The 20,532-nt window shown below is 43.0% G+C and overlaps 1 protein-coding gene across 3 annotated transcripts in view; it reads left to right on the top strand.

Moving 5' to 3' along the window:
* sdk1a (sidekick cell adhesion molecule 1a) overlaps window positions 1-20,532 on the top strand; it is a 237,250-nt gene that overhangs the window by 153,456 nt on the left and 63,262 nt on the right. For all 3 annotated transcript variants that reach the window (XM_076264907.1, XM_076264906.1, XM_076264908.1), the window contains 8 exons: window positions 1,113-1,307; window positions 4,136-4,252; window positions 5,142-5,309; window positions 6,289-6,391; window positions 7,003-7,176; window positions 9,478-9,614; window positions 12,123-12,270; window positions 20,076-20,216. In XM_076264907.1, coding sequence (XP_076121022.1) covers window positions 1,113-1,307; window positions 4,136-4,252; window positions 5,142-5,309; window positions 6,289-6,391; window positions 7,003-7,176; window positions 9,478-9,614; window positions 12,123-12,270; window positions 20,076-20,216 — 1,183 coding nt within the window. The remainder of the gene's footprint in view (window positions 1-1,112; window positions 1,308-4,135; window positions 4,253-5,141; window positions 5,310-6,288; window positions 6,392-7,002; window positions 7,177-9,477; window positions 9,615-12,122; window positions 12,271-20,075; window positions 20,217-20,532) is intronic.

Here is a 20,532-nt window from a genome sequence, read left to right as displayed (position 1 = left end):
TCAAAGAATTTTGAGATAAAAGAAAATTAATTTATCGTTATAATAGTTAAGAAACTAGAACAAGGAGAAAATGATTTGATTCGGGTGTCCGTATTCTCAGTGGTGTGTAGAATAGGGTTGTAGTTTTGCCCCCTCCTCCAAACCGAGAAAAGCTTGTCCTCCAAGCATATCAGGCCTGCTTTTGCCGTAAGCACATACTAAAAGTAGTAGGAAACCGCAACTGCAAGCAAAGTGCTCCTCAAGGCAATGTGTTTTTTGAAACAGTCTCCATTCTGTCTTCTGTGGAGAGGTAGCCCTCCAGAATCACCCCGCCCCCCCCTCCCCAGGGATCTGGGGACTAAGTCTGATCTACTCACAGCCTCTCATTCACTCTCCCTGATTCCGTTTGAAGCCCACTTTGAATATGGGGGGGGGGGGGGGGGGCTTTCATGTGGAGTGCTGTTTGATACAGTATATATCCATTCACTATAGGCAAAGCAAGCCTCAGTAAATGAGCTTGATTAGTGTGGCTCCATGGCCGACTCCTTGTGAATCGAGGTGGAGCCACTGTGAGTGATTATTTTCTCTGTCAGCTCTTTTAGCTGTTACTTAAGTCATTCCTCAAGAGTGCACTTTTGCTAACAGCTGAGATATTCTAAGTGGTGCGAGACCAGTTGAAGGCTTCCGTTTCAGGGTTTAATACTTGCTATAATCGAGACATGTGGCTCTATCTGTCTGCTTGCCATATAGAATATAGCTGGGAGCTGCGGACGTCCTTCGGAGTTGGGGTGTTGTAAAATATACTGTAGGAGTGTTTGCCGGAATCAGAGCTAAATGCCCGTAGGTAATGATCCACAATTAAATCCACTATTAGTGCAGTTAGTTCGTTGAAAACGTCTGCAGTATCCACATGGGAAGGGAATTAGCCATGATGATGAACTTGTTCACTTAGTAAATATTTGCCTTATGGATTATGAACTAGGTAATCCTCTATTTACAGGGTCAATAAATAAGGGGCTTGATTTGTTTTGCAACAGTGGTTGTCTTGTGTCTTCTCTCTCTCTCTCTCTCTCTCTCTCTTTCCCTCTCTCCATCTCTCACTCTCTCCCACCTCTGTTTCTCTTTCTCTTCAGGGGTGCCAGCGCCCAAAATTGAGTGGTATAAGGATGCAGTGCCTCTGAGTAAGCTCAACAACCCCCGCTACAAAATCATCTCCAGCATGGGCCTGCAGGTCAGGAAGGTGCACCCCAGTGATGCCGGCATCTTCCAGTGCTTTGCCAGGAACTCAGCTGGAGAGAGTCAAGTGCATACCTACCTGGATGTCACAAGTGAGTTAGATTATCCCAAATTCTCAGAAATTATTCCAAATTCACAAAAATGTATATGACAACAGGTGTTCTGTGTTACCACCTAGTTGTCCTCTCCTCTCCCCCCAAACTGTCAGTGTTATGACTGCTGTGTTTGATCAAATGCATATGATTTTGAAATTGACTTAGACAGGCAAAGGAAATAGCCCACTATTCATTGTCACCAGCTTTGTTGTGTCTTTTGGTCGTTGATGGTCGTTGATGGCCGTTTTGGGCGTCTAACCTCTCTTCAGGTGCTGTGTGTGTGTGTGTGAAACAATCTAATCAAGCACCATAATTATGCTTCAGGCTGACTGCTTGAGAATATATGTATTTTTTCATGCCAAAGCTCTTCAAAGGGCTCCCATAATGGTTTTCACATCGAGTGGGGTACTTAACGCCTGCTTCATGATTGTCTTTGATTATATGCTGTGTCTGGAACAATCTCCAAGGACAGCAAAATACAGTGAGGCAAGAGAGTAACTGATACACTAATCTGAAATCTAAGAGTCGACTGTTGATGCCCACCTACAGTACACCACCCTCTGAACTAAAGTTTGGAAATGAGTTGTGCCCTTATTTCTGAAAGCACGAAATGAGAACGCAGCGTTGTCTGCAGCAGAGAGTCTAAGTCATTGTATTGATCGCGCCTGGTCTTGTCTCAAAGCATCGATTGTGGATGTTGCACTGACCAGTGATTGAATTGAAGGGCTGTATTAGTCGTTCCCTGGGGCGTGTTGCTCCTGCCGATCTGTTTCATGCCGAAGTGATCAAAGGCAAGTACAGTGAATTATTGCACTCCCTGCTGCAATTTCTCTCTGTGTGTTGTCTCTTCATAGGAGCCTAGAATAATGCTTCTTTTGTATAGTAAATAGCATTAAGAGAAGAAAACAAGCTATTTGTCTCCCACGGATGTTCTAGGGGGTTCCACAAATGCGGTAGCCTGATCTGCGCATGTGTGTCAAACAGCTGAGAATTAAAGAGAAGTACATGTCTTCTGCATGAAGAGGCCTTTTTTTCTTTTTTTTTTTCTTTTTTTCTTTAAGAAGCTTTCAGGACATGTTGTTTGAAAGGCACAAGGCTGTTCCTTCCTCACCAAAGAAGAAATTGGTCGGTAATGGGCTTTATTCTCCCATCTTGATTACTTCAAATTGCCATGGCAGCATCTCCCTGCCCTGCATGCCAGCGAGGCATCCTCTCTGCTCAGAGGGCCCCATCGGAAGTGCACTCTGGCTCTCCTCTAAATGGAGCCTTTCCTTCATTTACACATTTCCACCCATTAAAAATGACCCACCAGTCACACAGCTTCCATTAGGCTTCTTCCAAATCAAAATAATTGGATTCATACGGGTTGTTTACGTGACTTGAAGTGTTCATTTGTCGACGTGATAAGGCGGTGTACAAAAACACATGTGGCACGTGGCTGATCAAAAATAATGAAAATGTGTCAACGTCTCTTTAATGAGTGTAGAAACAGAAAATTTTTTCTTTATTTCCAGCTGTTTTTGCACCTTGTGATCATCTTGGTGTCAATGGAGGGAGTGCTTGCCTCTCTGCAAACAGAGCAGACCTCCCTCTTAGCAGTGCACGCATCCTTTATTTGAGTAAACATCCCAAGTTTAGAACTGCCTATTACATGTGGAAGAGAGGCTCTGGGCCTCTGTTGGCCCCTGGAGAGTTAGGAGCTGTTCATTACAGTATGTTCATAAATCATTCATTTGGTAATGATCTGGACATGCTGTAGGGTGATGTCAGGTCCCCTTTCATCTCTTCTATTCATGAACTACATTGTGAACAAAAATCATCTATGAAAAGAAATATCTCAGTGTGTTCTTCATGAAGAAAGTTGTTCTTTGCTTATTGGTTCGTAATAATTCCGACCTGATCTACTCCTTGGTGTTGTCTTGGGTGCATTAGAAATGGAAGGCAGTTTGTTTGGTGGGGAAAATACAGAAGTCGGAAAGGCTCTCCTAAACATCATTCAAGTCATCTTCTGCCAGGTGTACCTGGAAATGCCACTGTTTAACAGAAGTGCACAGAGCTTTTATATACCAACAAAAGGAGCAATTCTTCCACTCCAAACTAGCCATCTGCATTCTTTTGGAGTGTTCTATTTTCCAGAACCCCAGGTGGTCGAGGCTCTAAATAGAAGATCAACCACACAGATTGGCAACAGATTGGTGGCTTAAACTTTACTTGTCGAGAACAATTCATAATTGATTTTTTTTATTATTATTATTACGGCTTGCCAAATTTATCATTTGTCTTTTTATGGTCATGCGTATTACAGCTTTTCCTGAAACCATTAGTCTGAATAGGTAGAGACGCTTATGCAGTGCACTAAAAGAAATGGCACAAAACAAAACATTCCTGAGCTACTCATGAACAAAGAGTGTAACCATTAGCAACCCACCTGCTCTGTGTATTAGTGGATTTAAAGAAGGCGTGGTGTGTTTGCAGACATTGTGTTGGATTGGTGTTGGATTTGTGTGTGTGTGTGTGTGTGTGTGTGTGTGTGTGTGTGTGTGTGTGTGTGTGTGTGTGTGTGTGTGTGTGTGTGTGTGTGTGTGTGTGTGTGTGTGTGTGTGTGTGTTTGTGTGTGTGTATGCTTATGTCTGTGTGTGAGTGTGTGTGTGGGTGGGTATCTGTGTGTATGTTTGTGCAAGTACATGCTTGTGTCTGTGCATGTGTGTGAGAATGTTTGGGAAACAGAATTGTGGGCGGTAGTCGTCAGATCTCTCAGCCAGCATGTTTGTGTGTGTGTGTGTGCGTGTGTGTGTGTGTGTGTTTGTGTGTTCAACCCCATACAGGCATGACTCCGGCATTCCTCAGCCCGCCCTCCAATGCCACCGTGACCGATGGGGCCGTGGCCACCTTTGCGTGCCAAATCTCCGGAGCGCCCAAGCCCGCCATCACTTGGAAGCGAGGTAACTAACGCCTGCACTCTGCGGGGGGAGACCCCTTCTCCTCGGATGCTGTGTGGTCAGGCCACCCTCCTGGCAGGCCAGGTATGATGGATGATGGGCCATGTCCCAACATGCAACCCCCCTCCACGCAGTTGAGAAGCCCTGCCAAGGAGCAGGAGGCATTATCAGATGGGCTCTGCTGTAGTGTGTGTGGGTGGGTGTACAGTATAGACTGGCCTGAGTGTACAAATCCACTGCTGGGCTGAGCTAACCCTAGGACAAACAGAGAGGAAAAAATACAGAGGATTTTTTTCACATTCCTAACACTGATGTTTGTAATGCAGACATTTGTTGTCATGTCGTTGAGGCTTTATGTCTTGCCAAATTCCTCAGGCGTATATATATTCTCAGTGGTGACACAAATTGATGCGCAAAGTAATGTATTTTGTTCTTCACAGGAATCCATTAAGACGTCTTTGTTTCAGCTGATTGGCAACAGAAAAGATAATTTCATGCAGCACCAACACAAATCGACCATTTTATGCCACCACGACAGTTTTTTTCCCTCTCCCTTTCTTCATGAAGTGATTTCCACAGCTATTCCAATTATGTGGCTGCACATATACCATGTAGCAACTCCTAACAAGGAAGATGCCATTGAAGGCTGCTTCAAGAGGATTTCCCTCTGGGACAACTTTAAGCTGCTAATAAAATCATACAAAGTCGAGTGCGCACACGCAGTAATGCCCCATTAATCCCTTGTCTGCCAGCAAAAGTTAGTTGAACCCCCTGTGTGTGTGTGTGTGTGTTTGTGTGGTTGGCATGTGTGTGCTCTTTCATGAGTGTGAATGTCTGTCTCTATTTGTGCTCGTGTGGTTGACTGTGTGTATGTGTGTGTGTGTGGTGGCAGACTTTCAGATTCTGGCCAGTGGCTCGGTACAGATCCCTCGTTTCACGCTGCTCGAGTCGGGAGGCATGCAGATCAACCCAGTGATGCTGCAGGACACCGGCCACTACACCTGCTACGCCGCCAACACTGAAGGAGCCATCAACGCTTCGGCCAGCCTCACCGTCTGGAGTAAGACCTCAAATACACACACAAACACACATAGAGGACATAGACACAAACTTAACACACTGAAGGAGCTATCAATACCTTCTGGACTAAAAGCTCCTCTGTACACACACACATACAGTACCTGCAATGTATACATACAAACGCAGGCGTGCACATACAAACATGTGCGCGCACACACGCACACGCACACACACACACACACACACACACACACACACACACACACACACACACACACATTTTCTGAATAATCCAGTCGATTAAAGCAGTTCAGCAATCTATCATGAGTTTTTACAGGTTTAAGGGTACAGGTAACATCACCTCTTCCAAATAAACTTGCTTCCTATAACTGCTGATATAGAACAGTAATTTGCCAGCTGGCAGTTTGGCCCTTGTTTTATATAATCCCCCAATGCAAAGTCCACGGACTGCCAACCTACTGTATGTACAGTACATGACCTAGGCTACCAAACACTAACACAATGAACTGGCATTTGTATTTTAGGTTTCAATGGAAGAGATCAAAGGCTGGTATTTTAGAGATTTTGTACAGTTTTCTATAAATAGATCAAAAGCACGACACTTAAAATATTTAACTTTTTTGTCATTCTGACACATTCAAACACAGACACATGTACGCACATGCATGTAGCAAAGCATATTTTAGATGGTGTCTGTAGAGGTACTGTTCATTCATTTGCTTGTCAGACAACAAACTGCTCAAACTTCACACTCACATGTCTAGATATTCTACTGTATGTACAGTACATGCCACATGAGGGGATAATGTATAGCCAAAAACACAGGCAGTTAGCATCTAGACGAGGTAGCTGACGGGCTAGAAATGCACACCATAGTAATATGTGTGTGTGTGTGTGTGTGCATGTGTGTGTGTGTGTACCCGATTGTTCAGAGAGGCTGTTTAGTGTGTTTGAGTGGTGGTAATGGTGTCAGTACTGTCTCTTGTTCTTCTCCCAAGGTCGCACGTCCATCTCGCTGCCACCTACGGACCGCCGCGTCATAAAGGGAACGACGGCCATCTTGAAATGTGGTGCCACCCACGATCCCCGTGTGGCTGTGAGGTAGAGGCATGATGGATGATGTGACTGTGTGTGTGTGTGTGTGTGTGTGTGTGTGTATGTGTGTGTGTGTGTGTGAGTGTGTGTGTGTGTGTGTGTGTGTGTGTGTGAGTGTGTGTGTGTGTGTGTGTGTGTGTGTGTGTCGACCCCCATTCCCCCAGGCTGTGCGATCCATCATGACACCAGGAACATAGTTTCCAGTCTGACACACGGAAATCTGCTCAAATAAGGCCGCGGCTTGTCTCCAAGTCTTGGCTGCACTGTCCAGCACTGTGTGTGGTTCAGGGCCTCAGGAGGTTAACTCACAGTACCAGCAGTATCGAGTTCAGTTTAGCTTAGAAATTCAGTTCCCCAAGCAGAACTGGAACTGTTAATGCCATTCTATCATTTCAATATTACCAATAGCTTTAATGAAACAAATGCAGTAGACCTGTAAGCACAAGTCTTTTTAGTCCTAAATGTAGGGTCTAAAGGGTTTACTGTTCCGTACACATAGTCTCACACCTCACATTTGATCATGCGCTTCACAGCCAAGTGTCTGTAAGGAGTTGCCATGTAGCACGTACTAATGTGATGTGTGACTGATCACATTCTCTTTCCTCCCTTGTGTGCAGCTTTGTGTGGAAGAAAGATGGTGAGCTGGTAAGTCAGTCCAGAGGGGGGCGTATCAGCCTGCAGGATGGCTCTCTGCTCATCACGCAGACGTGGTCCGGCGACATTGGTGACTACACCTGCGACGTGCTCTCCCTGGCCGGGAACGACTCCAAGTCTGCCCGTCTGGAGGTCATGTGAGTTGTTTGTATTTGTTTTTGTTTTTATTTTTTTGTTTTTTTGTTCCTGGGCAAAGGCCTGACTGTCTGCCTTTGCACCGCCCCTTTATGGTGCTCCACCACCATGAGCAATGGGTGTCACCTTCCGCCTCAGCGCCATATTTCAGATTTCAATCGTAGTCCTGCTGTTTAACAGCAACAACAGCATTAACAACCGAGAAACCCCTTGGTAGATTCAGTACATCCTGGTTGGGCCGCTGTTGTTTTGTCTTTGTGCCTGTTGAAATATATAGCGTTCCTCTCAGGAAGAAATCCAAAAACCTGACACAACAAAAGGTAAAGTGAGTTCTTGGTCCAAGGCTCAGTGCAACTAGGACTCTGAGGCTGTGACATCCACGCCCTCTACGGCAAGTACCGGGGGACAAACAAAGTCTTTGAGGTTTTGCTTTTTTTGCCCTGTTGTGTTGTATGTTGCTCTCTATCATTTGCTCCACGCGGGAGGAGCTGTTTTTCGAGAGTGTGCTCCTGTTGCACTGTAAGAGCTCTGCAAAAATGTCTCTCCCACTGTGGGGGATGTGCTTTTTTCCCTGCTGTTTGTTCCGAGAGAGTGTGCTTCCATCAACTACCAATAGAAAAAAAACATGACCTTTTTCATCGTCACTGAGTGGGCAGTAGCCTTCAACCAAAGCTATTTGAAGCTTCTGCTCTCACAGATCTGTGCTTTTTAGTCAGCATTTGTCTGGGGGGAAAATCTTGGAAAAAATCTTGGAATACTATTCACATAAACCACATTACGATTGCATCATACAAAAATAAGTAGACAAGAAAAATACATAACATATAGGCTAATTTAAAAGCTCTCTGAAAATAAAAATGCATTAATGTTCAGCAAAGAACAAAGATGTTTTGGAAAAACTAATGCACTGTGGAAGTTAACATTGTCTCCACTCATCATTAAGGTCTACAGCTAAATGGCTCTGTTACAATGATAAGGTGAAGCCTTCAAAGACGTTTTTATCTATCAGGGTCAATAGACCATACAGCAACATTAATGCCTGTTGAAGCATTACATAGCATTGCATTAGACAGATAAGGCTTTTAGTCTCTTGGAGCCCCACAATTTATTGATGCAGATGCTTCATTTTATTTGAAAGCGTTCATTCCTCTTGCATATTGGTGCAGCCATGCAATCAGCTATTTTTAAGTAGCAGCCATATTTATACTGGCCCATCAATTAGATCGCATGTTTTAAAAGGGCGCCCATGTAAGAGGAAAAGGCAGGCGGAATACATGAAAATGTTTTCAGCCGGCCTAGATAAGACGTACGGCAGTCATTACTTTGCGAGAGAGGGCAGGGCCCTCTTAAATCCAACCATTTGCCGGGTCGAGACATCTCCAGGTTGTATTTCATCATCCGTGACGCAGGAACGCGGAAGGCACGCAGTCCACCCTGCTCCGACCGACCTGCAAAGCCTGGCATGCAGACGGTCCAGCAGGATCCCTGAGGTCCCTTCCATGTCTGTACTAGGGGAAAAAAACAAGAGGATGTGATGAAACTCCTCCGTTTGTTAACTCTCATTGGGTTTAATTTACGATGGAAAGAGACAAAGTTTTTTTTTTTTTTTCCTCCTCCTCAGTTAGCAGCTTGGCTAGCACTTGGCACATGGCCCCAGTAGGACAGCAGAAATGATTAATAAAGCAATCAATAAGGGAGCAAAAACAACGACGTTGAGCATAAATAAATGTCTTTGTGCGTCCAGTGAGAGCAGCAAGCAGAGCAGAATGAGAATGAAGAGGCGTCTCTCTTTGAAGGGGCCGGAGCTGAAGAGAGGTGCAGACCAAACTTGAAGGAAATCTGAGGCTTCATAGCCTTTTAAGTCCCTCGACCAATAAGAGACATTTTAATTCATACCTGTTGAGATAGAAGGAGAACATTGTGGAGCATGGCATCTCATTGTGTGTGTGTGTGTGTGTGTGTGTGTGTGTGTGTGTATATGTGTGTGTGTGTGTGTGTGTGTGTGTGTGTGTGTGTGTGTGTACCTATTTGTAAGAGAAAACAAGAGAGATAGGGGGAGAGAGAAAGAGAGAGAGGGAGAGAGAGCAAATACACAAACAAAATTGAAAAGCAAAATAATTATATTGATTTCCCACAGTAGTTTCCCCTGTGTTTGTGTGCATTTGTCTGTGTCGGAGCACAGATACAGTATGTGTATGTGTAGCTTATATAAGATAAGTGTAGCTTGATAAATCTATTTATTGTGTGTGTGTGTGTGCGCGTGTGTGTGTGTGTGTGTGTGCGTGTGTGTTTTCCCCTCCCAGTGAGCTGCCCCACTCCCCACGGAACCTGCAGGCCAGCCTCAACATCAGCAACAGCCGCAGCGTGGACCTGACCTGGATGAGGCCGTTTGACGGCAACAGCCCCCTGCTGCACTACGTGGTGGAGCTGTCGGAGAACAGTAAGCTCAGCCCCCCTCCGCCTCTATGGATCATCCTCAGGGAGATGACCCCTACTGAGCTGGGTCCTTCTCCAGGATCACTTGCTCTCTCTCTCTCTCTCTCTCTCTCTCTCTCTCTCTCTCTCTCTCTCTCTCTCTCTCTCTCTCTCTCACTCTCTCTCACTCTCTCTTTCTCTCTCTCTCTCTCTCACTCACTCTCTCTCACTCTGTTTTTCTTGCTCCTGTCATTGTCCAGTTGTGGGGTCCTCAGTCCACTTTTGTTTTACCAAAATAAAAAAAAAAAAACAGGACAGAGCCTATTTATAAAGTAATTGAAGATGAGTATAGTAAAATGAGCCCTCGGTTGTCTATTTGAACCACATCCTCATCCCTGTCCTGGCCCCTGTGTGACCTGTCTACCGTCCACTCCACAAGAGCACAAATAGACGCCTTTGTTTCTTTTTCATGCCACATGCTGATTAGATGTGTTTTCTGTGAGGGATGATGTATTGTCCGCCGGTAATTATCAGAACAGAAGTCCCGACAGGGAGAACAGAACCCTGACGCGCAGCGGAGGGGATTTGCTTCGACCTGAAGGGACTTATTTTCTGATAATTACCGGCGGACAATACATTATCCCGCTTATTACACAGCTACTTGCCAAAACAAGAAAAGAAACCTAACACAATGGGTCTTTAAAAATACCGTTTCGTGTCTTCCGCTGACAAAATAAATAGTTCGCCACACAGATAGAACTTGACAGTTTCAGGTGTTGCGTGGAAACGTCTTAGTCTACTAGCTTACTTTCCCTTTCAATGAAATTTCATTGCAATAAGCGAACAGACATCTTGCGGAGGGATATGAAAGACGCTAATCAACCCGTTGCCATTGCCATTGCCATTGGTGATTTTATATTTTGCTGGTGATTATATAGAATTAAAATAATGTAGCTCTAAACGTTGGGAAGGCCCATTCATGTGAATGGAACTTTCTGCAGCACTCTGAAGAGCCATGTAATAAATACATATACATGTATTTCACATTTGTAAATGTATTCAATTGAAAGGGCATGCAAGCCATACACAGCGTATGACGGTAAAATGCAAGACATAGCTTCTTTTGTAATTAATGTGATGAAAGCCATTCGTGCTTTGTTGATTCATGCAAGTAAAACCTTGCTGAGCCAATTGAATTGAAAAGTGGTCAAATTAAAATGTTTCTGAGTCTTGTTCCCCCTCCTGCCACCTCCACCACCTGACTCTGAATTACTCTATTATTCTTTTGATGTATTCATATTCAGACCGTGAATGAACTTAATTAGCATGTGGCGCTCCCCGTCGTGTGTCCTTGGCCTCCGATTGTAGATAGATAGATACTTTATTGATCCCCAAGGGGAAATTCAAGCAGGGTCACCTGTGATTGTATGAGCCTGGCCATGCCGTGAGCCACTTTTGTTTCTGTTATTGTTGGTCATCGTTAAGTGTTTCTGTGCAATGGTCTGCTGGTGCAAAATGGGCCTGACCCACGTAATGGAACAAAAACCATCCGGAACAAAACCAGATTGATCTACTGTAGCTAGGAACGGACAATGAAAAATTGTACCTCTGGTGGGATACAGATTACTGGTACTTGTTGCACAATAGTCCAAGGAAACTCTGATTAGTAGCTTTTTCTTGGTGTAGGAGAGTGGCCAGCCATCTCAGTGGCAGACATAGAGAACACACACACACACACACACACACACACACACACACAGCCATTGTAAAGCTCTCTGGATATATTATTATGATGATTAGACTTTACACAGATGTGTAGTTAGTCATGCTGTTGGAGCCGTTACCTTTTTTAATCCTCAAAGTCTATCCTTATTTATATCTCAAGTTTTTAAAACTTTTTTGTCTTCTTTTACTGTATGTTTTTATCACACAGTCTCATAATCACCAAACACTTTAGCCAGCAGTGGTAATAAAAAGGAATACTTTGTAATTAGCTATTATGGTATTATTAAGTCCAGCATTGTCTTTTTTACTTTTTTAACAAAGCATCGCCTTAACATCCTTTGATCTGAAACTCAGACTGATCAGCACAGCATGATGTTCTGTATAATTTCCAGGGAAAATCCTCCACAGAGCTCGATGCAGTATTAGGCAGTCATTAAGTATTAATAACCGCTGGGTTACCTTCCATTAGGGAATAGGTCGAACATGATGTGTGATTAGCAAAGTAGAAATGAGATGAGGAATTAGGGCCTGAAATACAGAGATAAGTGGAAGGAGAACTGAGTGAGCAAGCAAGTCAGAGCTTCTGTCTGTGTGTGTGTGTGTGTGTGTGTGTGTGTGTGTGTGTGTGTGTGTGTGTGTGTGCATGCACAATGAGAAAGAGTATGGTAGATCTAGAATACTAAACAAATGTTTCATTTTTTTTATCAGCTATTGTTCTGTCAGCTTCTCCGATTTCTATTCATGTTCATTTATGTTGTTTGTTGTCTATTGTTTTTCTGTCACTGTACTTCTGTTCTGGTCTTTGCAGACTCCCCATGGAAGGTGTACCTGCCAGAGGTGGACCCATCCCTAACTGGCGCGGTGGTCAAAGGGCTCACGCCCGCCAGGACCTACCAATTCAGGGTGTGTGCCGTCAATCAAGTGGGCAAGGGACAGTACAGCGCCGAGACCAACAGGTATAATCCTTACTTACCCAGATACCAACAGGTATAATCCTTACTTACCCAGATACCAACAGGTATAATCCTTACTTACCCAGATACAACACACTTACCTACTTGCTTACCCAGATACAACACACTTACTTACTTACTTACCCAGATACAACACACTTACTTACTTACTTACCCAGATACAACACACTTACTTACTTACTTACCCAGATACAACACACTTACTTACTTACCCAGATACAACACACTTACTTACTTACTTACCCAGATACAACACACTTACTTACTTACTTACCCAGATACAACACACTTACTTACTTGCTCCTCAGGTAAAACACACTTAGTTACGTAACACACAGACAGCGTCCCGACATCCAAGTGCTCAAGCAGCTAATTGACTCAACACCACAGCATGCTTTTGTTTTGTTTGTCCTCGTCTCATTCTCTTTGTCTCGTTTTAATTTGTTGTGAATTGCCATTGTGGATGAGATTTTTGACATTGCCTCTGTCAGATTTGATTTGCTTTGAGATGGGGTATTAATTAACAGGGGTCTGGTATCTTGCTGATTAATTTTCTGATTCATAGGCGACAGTAGTGCTCAGTGTTAACTATGCTGTTGGATCATCATCACAGGGTTGTAGCATAATTATGCTCTATTTAGTCAATGGCAGTGGTGTACCGTAGGTCTAGTTCACAATGATCAATTGTGCCGCACAACAACAAGATGAATGAAGATGACTTTTTAACCAGCTCCACAGTCAGCTCACTCCTGAACTCAGTCCTGCAACATTGTGTGCTCTGGCTATTCAGTCTATGCCCAGACTGGTGCAGGCCAGAGGCCTTGTAGTGACTGTGTAGTTGTTTCTGAGCCCACCCCATTTACTACTGTCTTTGGCACTTGTTGAAAAACGGTCTATTTTGTTTGTGTGGAACCTCAACACACTCCCACAGTGTCCCCCAGGAGATTTGGCGTTGTGAGGGAACACATTTGCCTCCTCAGAAAAGACCATTTGAGCCCTGAAGGACAGAAAGTGGCGCTGCATCCCCCTACACCTCTCTCCACCTCTCTAGCTCTCCCGTCCCATACTCCTCGCTCACCTTCTCCCTTAATCAGAGCTTTCTTTCACTGGGTGTCAGACACCTTGCCCATGTCTGCTGTGCCAACTCTTATCACTGCCTGACAGGTTAAACTGGACCTCTCTCCTGCATCTGTGGAGGAGGTGCTAACCTTCACCCCCCTCCCAACTGCCGTCCCTCACACTGCGGAATGAGTCATCTGTATGCACCACCCAAATCGGTGCGCCACACACCCATAAGTCAAAAAGAACGCACACATCCTCTGGAAGCAGATGTTCTTCAGTGAAATCGTTGGAGGCAGGCTGCGCTTTATTCAGAGGTGGCAGCAGAGGGAGAGTGTTTCATTTGCCTTTTGTGTGGATAATGACAGCGCAGCCCAGTCAAAATGCCAAGAGCAGTTAATATGGGCGACAACCTGAAGCAGGCCATAGTTATTCTCGACAAAACCCACACACTGGGGGAAGCGGTGTCATCCTCCTCACAATGTCACAAGGCCTTTTTTGGTGTTTCAGTCATATTACAGAGACTGTTAATAGGATAATGCCATTTTTCTGACCAGTTAGGCTACTTCTTGACTCTGAGACCTACTTTGGGAAGCACATGTTTGTTAGTTTTCCCCTAATGATAATGTCACCTAGGTTAATCTCAAGGAATAATCTGATTAGACGAATATTAACATTTTAACAACTGGCTCACTGACGAGTGAACTCCTATCTGACCTCAATTAATACTTAACTTTATCGCAGCCATACAGAATGCTTGAAACATTTAAGAGCTTTAATTTATGGAATTGGTGTTTAAATTATCCATGAGGTTGAGTGGGACCAGTTTAAAAAAGATCTGCCAGATGTTCTAGTTATCAGGTGGGCCACAACACTTCAATATGTCCCATGTATGTAGTAATTCCTTGTTTTATGTTTTTCTTTCATTGCAGTATTATTCTGTTGCTATTATATATATTTTTTTCCATTTACAAATGCTTAGCCAGGTTTACTTTTATGCAAGTGACAAATCCTCTGAAAATAGATGCACCATTTAGATAGCCTGAAACCACACAATTCCCATAGTGTGCTCAGAGCCTGTAAGGTTACTGTCAAAAATGAACAAAAGCACGAGAACAAAACATGAGACGCTCACAGATAATCTGCACAATTGATTCTGATCCCGAGTGTTGGTGGTGGTGAATACCACAAACCCCAAGTTAATATCTTCTCCTCCCCCCTGGACACGTGCATTGCACCCCTTCTCGCTTTCTTCCCCACACAAACAGCAGTGTGGCCGTGAGGTAGTTTCGGAGCAGCCTGTGCTAGTTTCCACGCCAAGCCGCCTCTTCAGGGACGGAGTTAAGCAGGAGAGAGCGAGCGTCACTGCTGCAGAAGGCTCCCCCCATCAGTCTTCTGTCTCTGGGCCCAGAGTCACCGTGTCACATCTGTCTCTTTTTTTGCCTTATTAGGCAGGGAGAGCAGTAAAATGGATGACAGTCTCATAAAAGCGGCGTCTAGCCTGCTCACCCGTAATGAGACGTGGAAGTGGCAGCGTTGGCTGGTATTCATCGCAGTGGTCTGTGGTAGTTGCTGTTGTTCTACTTGTTGTTGTTGTTTTTGCTACCGTTTCAAGGTAACACCATGGGGAGGTGTTGTCATGAATATTCAGACCCAGAGCGGGCGTACATGTCACTGCCATCATTCAAGCCTGCCTGTTGATATTGCCACCAGCTAATAAGTGGACCAGGCTTTTCCATACTGTATGGATGATTAACTGCCTGCTCTTTATTTTTATTCTCCGACATCGCCACTCTCGGGTCATTCCATTAGGCCCTTCGCCGCCGTACGCAGTCTGTGTCCTGCGAGGAAATTAATGGATCAGCTTCAGCATTGTTTATGCTGAGAGGCAGATGTTTAATGGCTGACGGCTGCGCCACGAGTGTGTAAAACAAACGCGTAAATACACCCATGAAGGACAGGGCTGTCTCAGCGAGGCACTGTAGCAGGCCAGCAGAAGTGCAACCGCCGTATGCTCACGATTAGGCAGATTTACATGTTGCCATCGGAGGAGAGGAGGGATGCACCGTGGTATTGGTTATCGAGGGCATTAATTATGAAATGGACGGCTGGGGAGAAATAACAAGTGGCCAGAGATTTAGGTTGGGTTGACCATTAATCTGAAATAACCCAATGAACCCATTAAAAGTTAATGTAGATTTAACTGTCCATTAGCATGGAGCGCACGCACAGCAGAGAGACGATCTTGCCAAGTCTGCCTCGCCGACACTGTGATTCATTTTTAATTTTCATTCATCTGAGAAAAGTTGATGATGTCTCGGGAGTGTGAGGGTGTTTCCAGAAGTCTCAGGTGACAACTTTCGGAGAGCAGAACAAATGTATACCTTTAATTCTAGAATGTCATGTCCACCTGTTTTTACCACTAGTCCACCATGATGGATCTGTGCTGTGTGTATTTTACCATTCTGACCACTCATCATACCGCACTTTACTGAAGCGGAACACAACAAGGAAGATCGCCATTCAAAAACGCTCTAGTTTTCAAGCAACTCTGTGGACTGGATTGTATGTCACTCCTGTCTCTTCTTCACTCTCCTCCATTCACAACACTGACTGCATTTTTATTTACCATTTACTTACGGGTGTGCACTTGTCACTACTTATGCAAACGTCCAGATTAGAGCCTGTCAAGGGAATAAGCTTGCCAGGTTATCCATCCATAACAAACTGGCTTCCTATGAGGAGCAACTTTATGCCTTCACATTACAAATGGACCTTTGCTTCTCATTAGGCTTTTATTATTTCTCTACCTCCAGGGAAATATGCGCTGCATCTCATCATGCTTATAGTCTGTGGATTAGTAACAGTTTTATTATCATCAAACACATTACTAAGAGAGGAAGGCTTTTTGTTTTTCTCTCTCCTTTTCCCTTATGTTGTTATTTTTTTTGAAGTATGAAATCCAGGTCATCTGGGACAGTGCAAGATTTGTTTGGAATTTTTGATTAAACATTAGTTAGACCATCAATAGCACTAGCATGCCTATTCATGTACATTGTAGTGTTTTTTTTAACCATTTTTGGTGAAAGTTACACTTAGTATTAAAAAAAGATCTCTGTTGTATAGGCTCCTGACATATACTGTATCTCTTCCAAAGGTTTCAAACAATGTGCATGAATATGTGCATGAGTAGAAATAACTGAGGCCACGCACTAGTTTGGAAGCACTGAGTAACAAATATAAAGGTCTGGAGGTCTGTCCAATGTGTAAAAAGAAGAAAGAACATATGGAGCACTGGGTGATTTGAACACTAACCTAGAGAGTGGGTGGAAGTTACCACAGCTGTTTTGCAATCAACACTTATTCTGCCCTCCTGTAACCTGTAACATTCAAGTGTTTTTGTAAGATTTGAATGAGTTGGCTATACATGGACTTACATAAGTTAAGTTTACAGGTCAGGAAATATTAATGTGCATTCAACTCCAAAGGTCAGTAAAGTGAGTGACCATTACTCTCCATAGCATCCACTGAAAGTGTCCAGTAAGTACTCACTAGCTTCAAACACATCAGAGCATCTGCCTGAAACGTCAGCATGTTTATTTGACATGGTCAAAATGCATTTGTGAAACTGAGATCAGCTTGTTTGACATGGTTCAAATAAATTTGTGGAACTGAGATCAGTCCACCTTCGTGAAGATTCCTTGGCTTCCATGCTACCTCTGTTTCATTTTAATCGCATAAATGGGACTTTTGAAGCACACTTTGGTAACACTTTACTTGACAATATCGACATAAGAGTGACATGACACTGTCGTGAACACATGACACTGTCACGGCACATGAAACCTAACCCTAATCCTAACCTCTAACCCTAATCCTAACCCTAAACCTAACTCTATCCCAACCTTAACTTGTTATGACAAAAATCGAATGTCACTTAATAACAGAAGCGTTATGTCATAAACATTTATGACTTGTTTATGACACATTCATGACAGTGTCATGTCACTCTTATGTCGACACTGTCAAGTAAAGTGTAACACAAACTTTATTCTCATTACAAATAAGCAAGTTTATTCATCACTAAATTAAAACTACAAATAGAAAAATTTACCTGATTTACCTCATTCTTGCTCAACCACAGTAAGCAGTAAACCTATTTATGCGTTCCCTCCCTGTAAAGGCAACACGAAAAAACAAACATACTGCAAGAATACATATTTGTTTTCCGAGTTGATCTCATGAAGGCACTTATTTTGGTCAGGATTTTTCAAGTTTAAGGTTGTCATGAACGTATATATCTCAGTGCAGATATGGTCACTTGAGATCCTGCCTCATCAGATGACCCTATGACCAGTGTTGGGAGTAATGCGTTACAAAAGTAATGTAATTACTGTAATATATTGCTGTTTGCGGTAACGTGGTAATGTAAGGCATTACAAAAAAAAAATTGGGTAATATTTACTCGGTACAAACTTCAGTAACGCGCGTTACAATGCAGTTTAACCCAAAATTAAGCGCTTGTTTTGTTTTGATACATATTCGCAAATACCACGCGAGAACAGAGGAGAAGAAATCCGCGCAAAATAGTAACGTTATCTCCTGATACTGGTTGAATATGACTGTGGCTACAGCAGACTCGCAGGCGGACTCTATTTGCGGGAATACACCGAAGCCTACGCTCATTATTTTCAGCTAGTCAGAGACAAGGCTATGAAGGACATAATAGTTAATAGCGAAACTGAAAGATCTCTCAACTCGCGAAATAGCACAAGTAAATTAATGAAACATCTAAAGTAGTGCCACGCTAATCTTTTTGATTCCTGATAAAACACAAACTATGCTTTTGTGCTGTGAACTTGAATTGAAGAGAATAAAGGGATAGAAATGCAGAAAAAGATTGTGTAGCCTGGCAGTGCCACCGCTCCCACCACGCGCATCACGCACTTTGCGTTGGGCACCAAAGGACCCAAATGTAACCAATGAATAGTAGCTTTACTGTAAACTGCGTTTCACTCTTCATCAATAACGTTTACAATGTCAAAATGCACTAACACGATGTTACATGCAAGTTTGATACCTTTTGGGTTCTCTCAATCACCACGTAGTACTAGAATTGGTGGGTCTTCAATCATTCGTTTTCCAAGCATTTAGGCTACATGAAGCACATGATATGCTGAGTCGACTGAAACGCATTCCATTCAGATACTGTAGCTAGGTGGATACCAGGCTCATAATTCACTTGTATTCGCAAAACGAAATGTGAAGGAACATGTCATTGCATACTTCCATTTCCAAAGAAATGTGCATATTATTGTTAATATTGTGCTATCAATGTAACTCAAACAAATAAGGCTTGTAAACAAGAGCAGGCAAAAGGGCATTATGACAACGTAAAGATCAATGCTCTTAAAGTGACAGTGCACCATTTATAAGTAAAACAGCATTTCTTCAGAAATTAATGTTTAAAAATACACAGTAATGGTCTGTAAATAATAGGCCTTTTATTTTACTTTAGGTGTTTGAGTTATCATTTAAATGTCACTCACTCAAAGCCACTCACTTAGGGCACCGAAATGGCCAGCAGGCCACCATCTTGACATGTCTTTATTAAAGGAACCGTATGTAAAAAATGTATTTCAATTAATCATAAAATTGCCCTGATATGTCATTAGACATTAAGAAAGTAGTGTAGTACCCGTTTTGGCCACAAAAGCTTTACAAAATAGTAGGCTCTCTATTGATTTTAATGAGTAGGCCTAGGCCTTAAAGTTACAGTATTTCTATCACAATTTACCAGACTTTGACCTTTTGTCGGTTTTTAACAAAATTCTGACTATGATTGTTCCTTGTATTGCATTATGAGCACTGCGCCTATTGCATTCTACTGTTGCCTTAAGCCTAGCTCAGTCATTATGCTATACCACATCTCCCTCCCTTGGAAGAGCAAGCTGCATTGAGCGTAATAAACTGCATTTAGAATGGCAAATCCATATTTCTAGATATTTTGGTGAAAGTAACTTAAAAGTAATGCAATAGTAGTGTAATGCCTTACAATTCAGAGACAGTAATATTATAATGTAACAAATTACTTTGAAATGACAGTAATAAGTAATGCATAGTACATTACGATTTTGAAGTAACTTGCCCAACACTGCCTATGACCCTATAATAATGTAAGGGTTTTCACAAGACGTTCTGATCAAATGCATGACTGAAAATGGAGCTCTCTCTCTCCAGAGACAGGAGTAAAATAAGCTTGCCATTTTCATATCGTGTTTCAAACTGTGCCTTTGCAACTATAAGCATTAACAGTTGCTGTGCGAGATTGCTCCTTCTCAGATTTTTTGAGAGCATCTTTCTCGTCCATTTACATATGTGTCACGGCTTAAGCAAACTGTGTGTCATTGTTGAGCTCCCAAAGGCTTAACACAATTTTGTCACCTTACTAACTAATAAGTGATTCAGAAGAACAACTTTGATGAGGGATTTAATAAATTAGCATCAGTAATCAAATATGTGATGATTATGTGTTTTGGATTTGTTTTACTCAGAATGTGTTGAATAATTATTCCCCAAAATCCGCATAGAGACAATTCTCAGCTTTGCCTTTGAATACATTTGGAAATCAGAACATTGGAGTGGATATACCAAAGCACTCTCATACCCCTTGCCATTTTGTCAAGGTGAAAAAATATCTTTTCTGTGTTCACCTATTTTCACCGCAGACTGATGCTGCCTGAGGAGCCTCCCAGTGCGCCCCCCAAAAACATAGTGGCCAGTGGCCGCACCAACCAGTCCATCATGGTCCAGTGGCAGCCCCCTCCAGAGCCTCAGCTCAATGGGGTACTGAGGGGCTACGTCCTCAGGTAGGAGACCCATCGGACTGACGTGGTTCAGCTATCGGCTGTACTGATATCTGCTTGTGTCTCTTTGATTCCTTGTGTTGATGGTTGAGATATGAATGCAAATGTGCAATGACAAGTGTTGTTGTTATGTACTGTAATAAAACAGTTACAGTATAATGTTTATTGTCCCATGTCTGATTGACTGAATCAATAGCCCCAAAAGCTGTATTTTGGTTTGTCGGAAGATGCTATTGGGCAATTCCACGGAAAATGGACTTTTTGTCACATCCATAACGCCAGTGAAATGCCTTGGCATTTGTATGATGTGAATGATAAC

The sequence above is a fragment of the Alosa pseudoharengus genome, unplaced genomic scaffold (genome assembly GCF_046254945.1).
Source record: "Alosa pseudoharengus isolate Yale_2024_CS ecotype anadromous, Long Island Sound unplaced genomic scaffold, YU_APseudo_1.1 YU_APseudo_1.1_scf_4, whole genome shotgun sequence".
NCBI classification, from domain to species: Eukaryota; Metazoa; Chordata; class Actinopteri; order Clupeiformes; family Clupeidae; genus Alosa; species Alosa pseudoharengus.
Note: the sequence above shows the minus strand (reverse complement) of the source record. Positions and strands in the feature narration are given on the sequence as shown.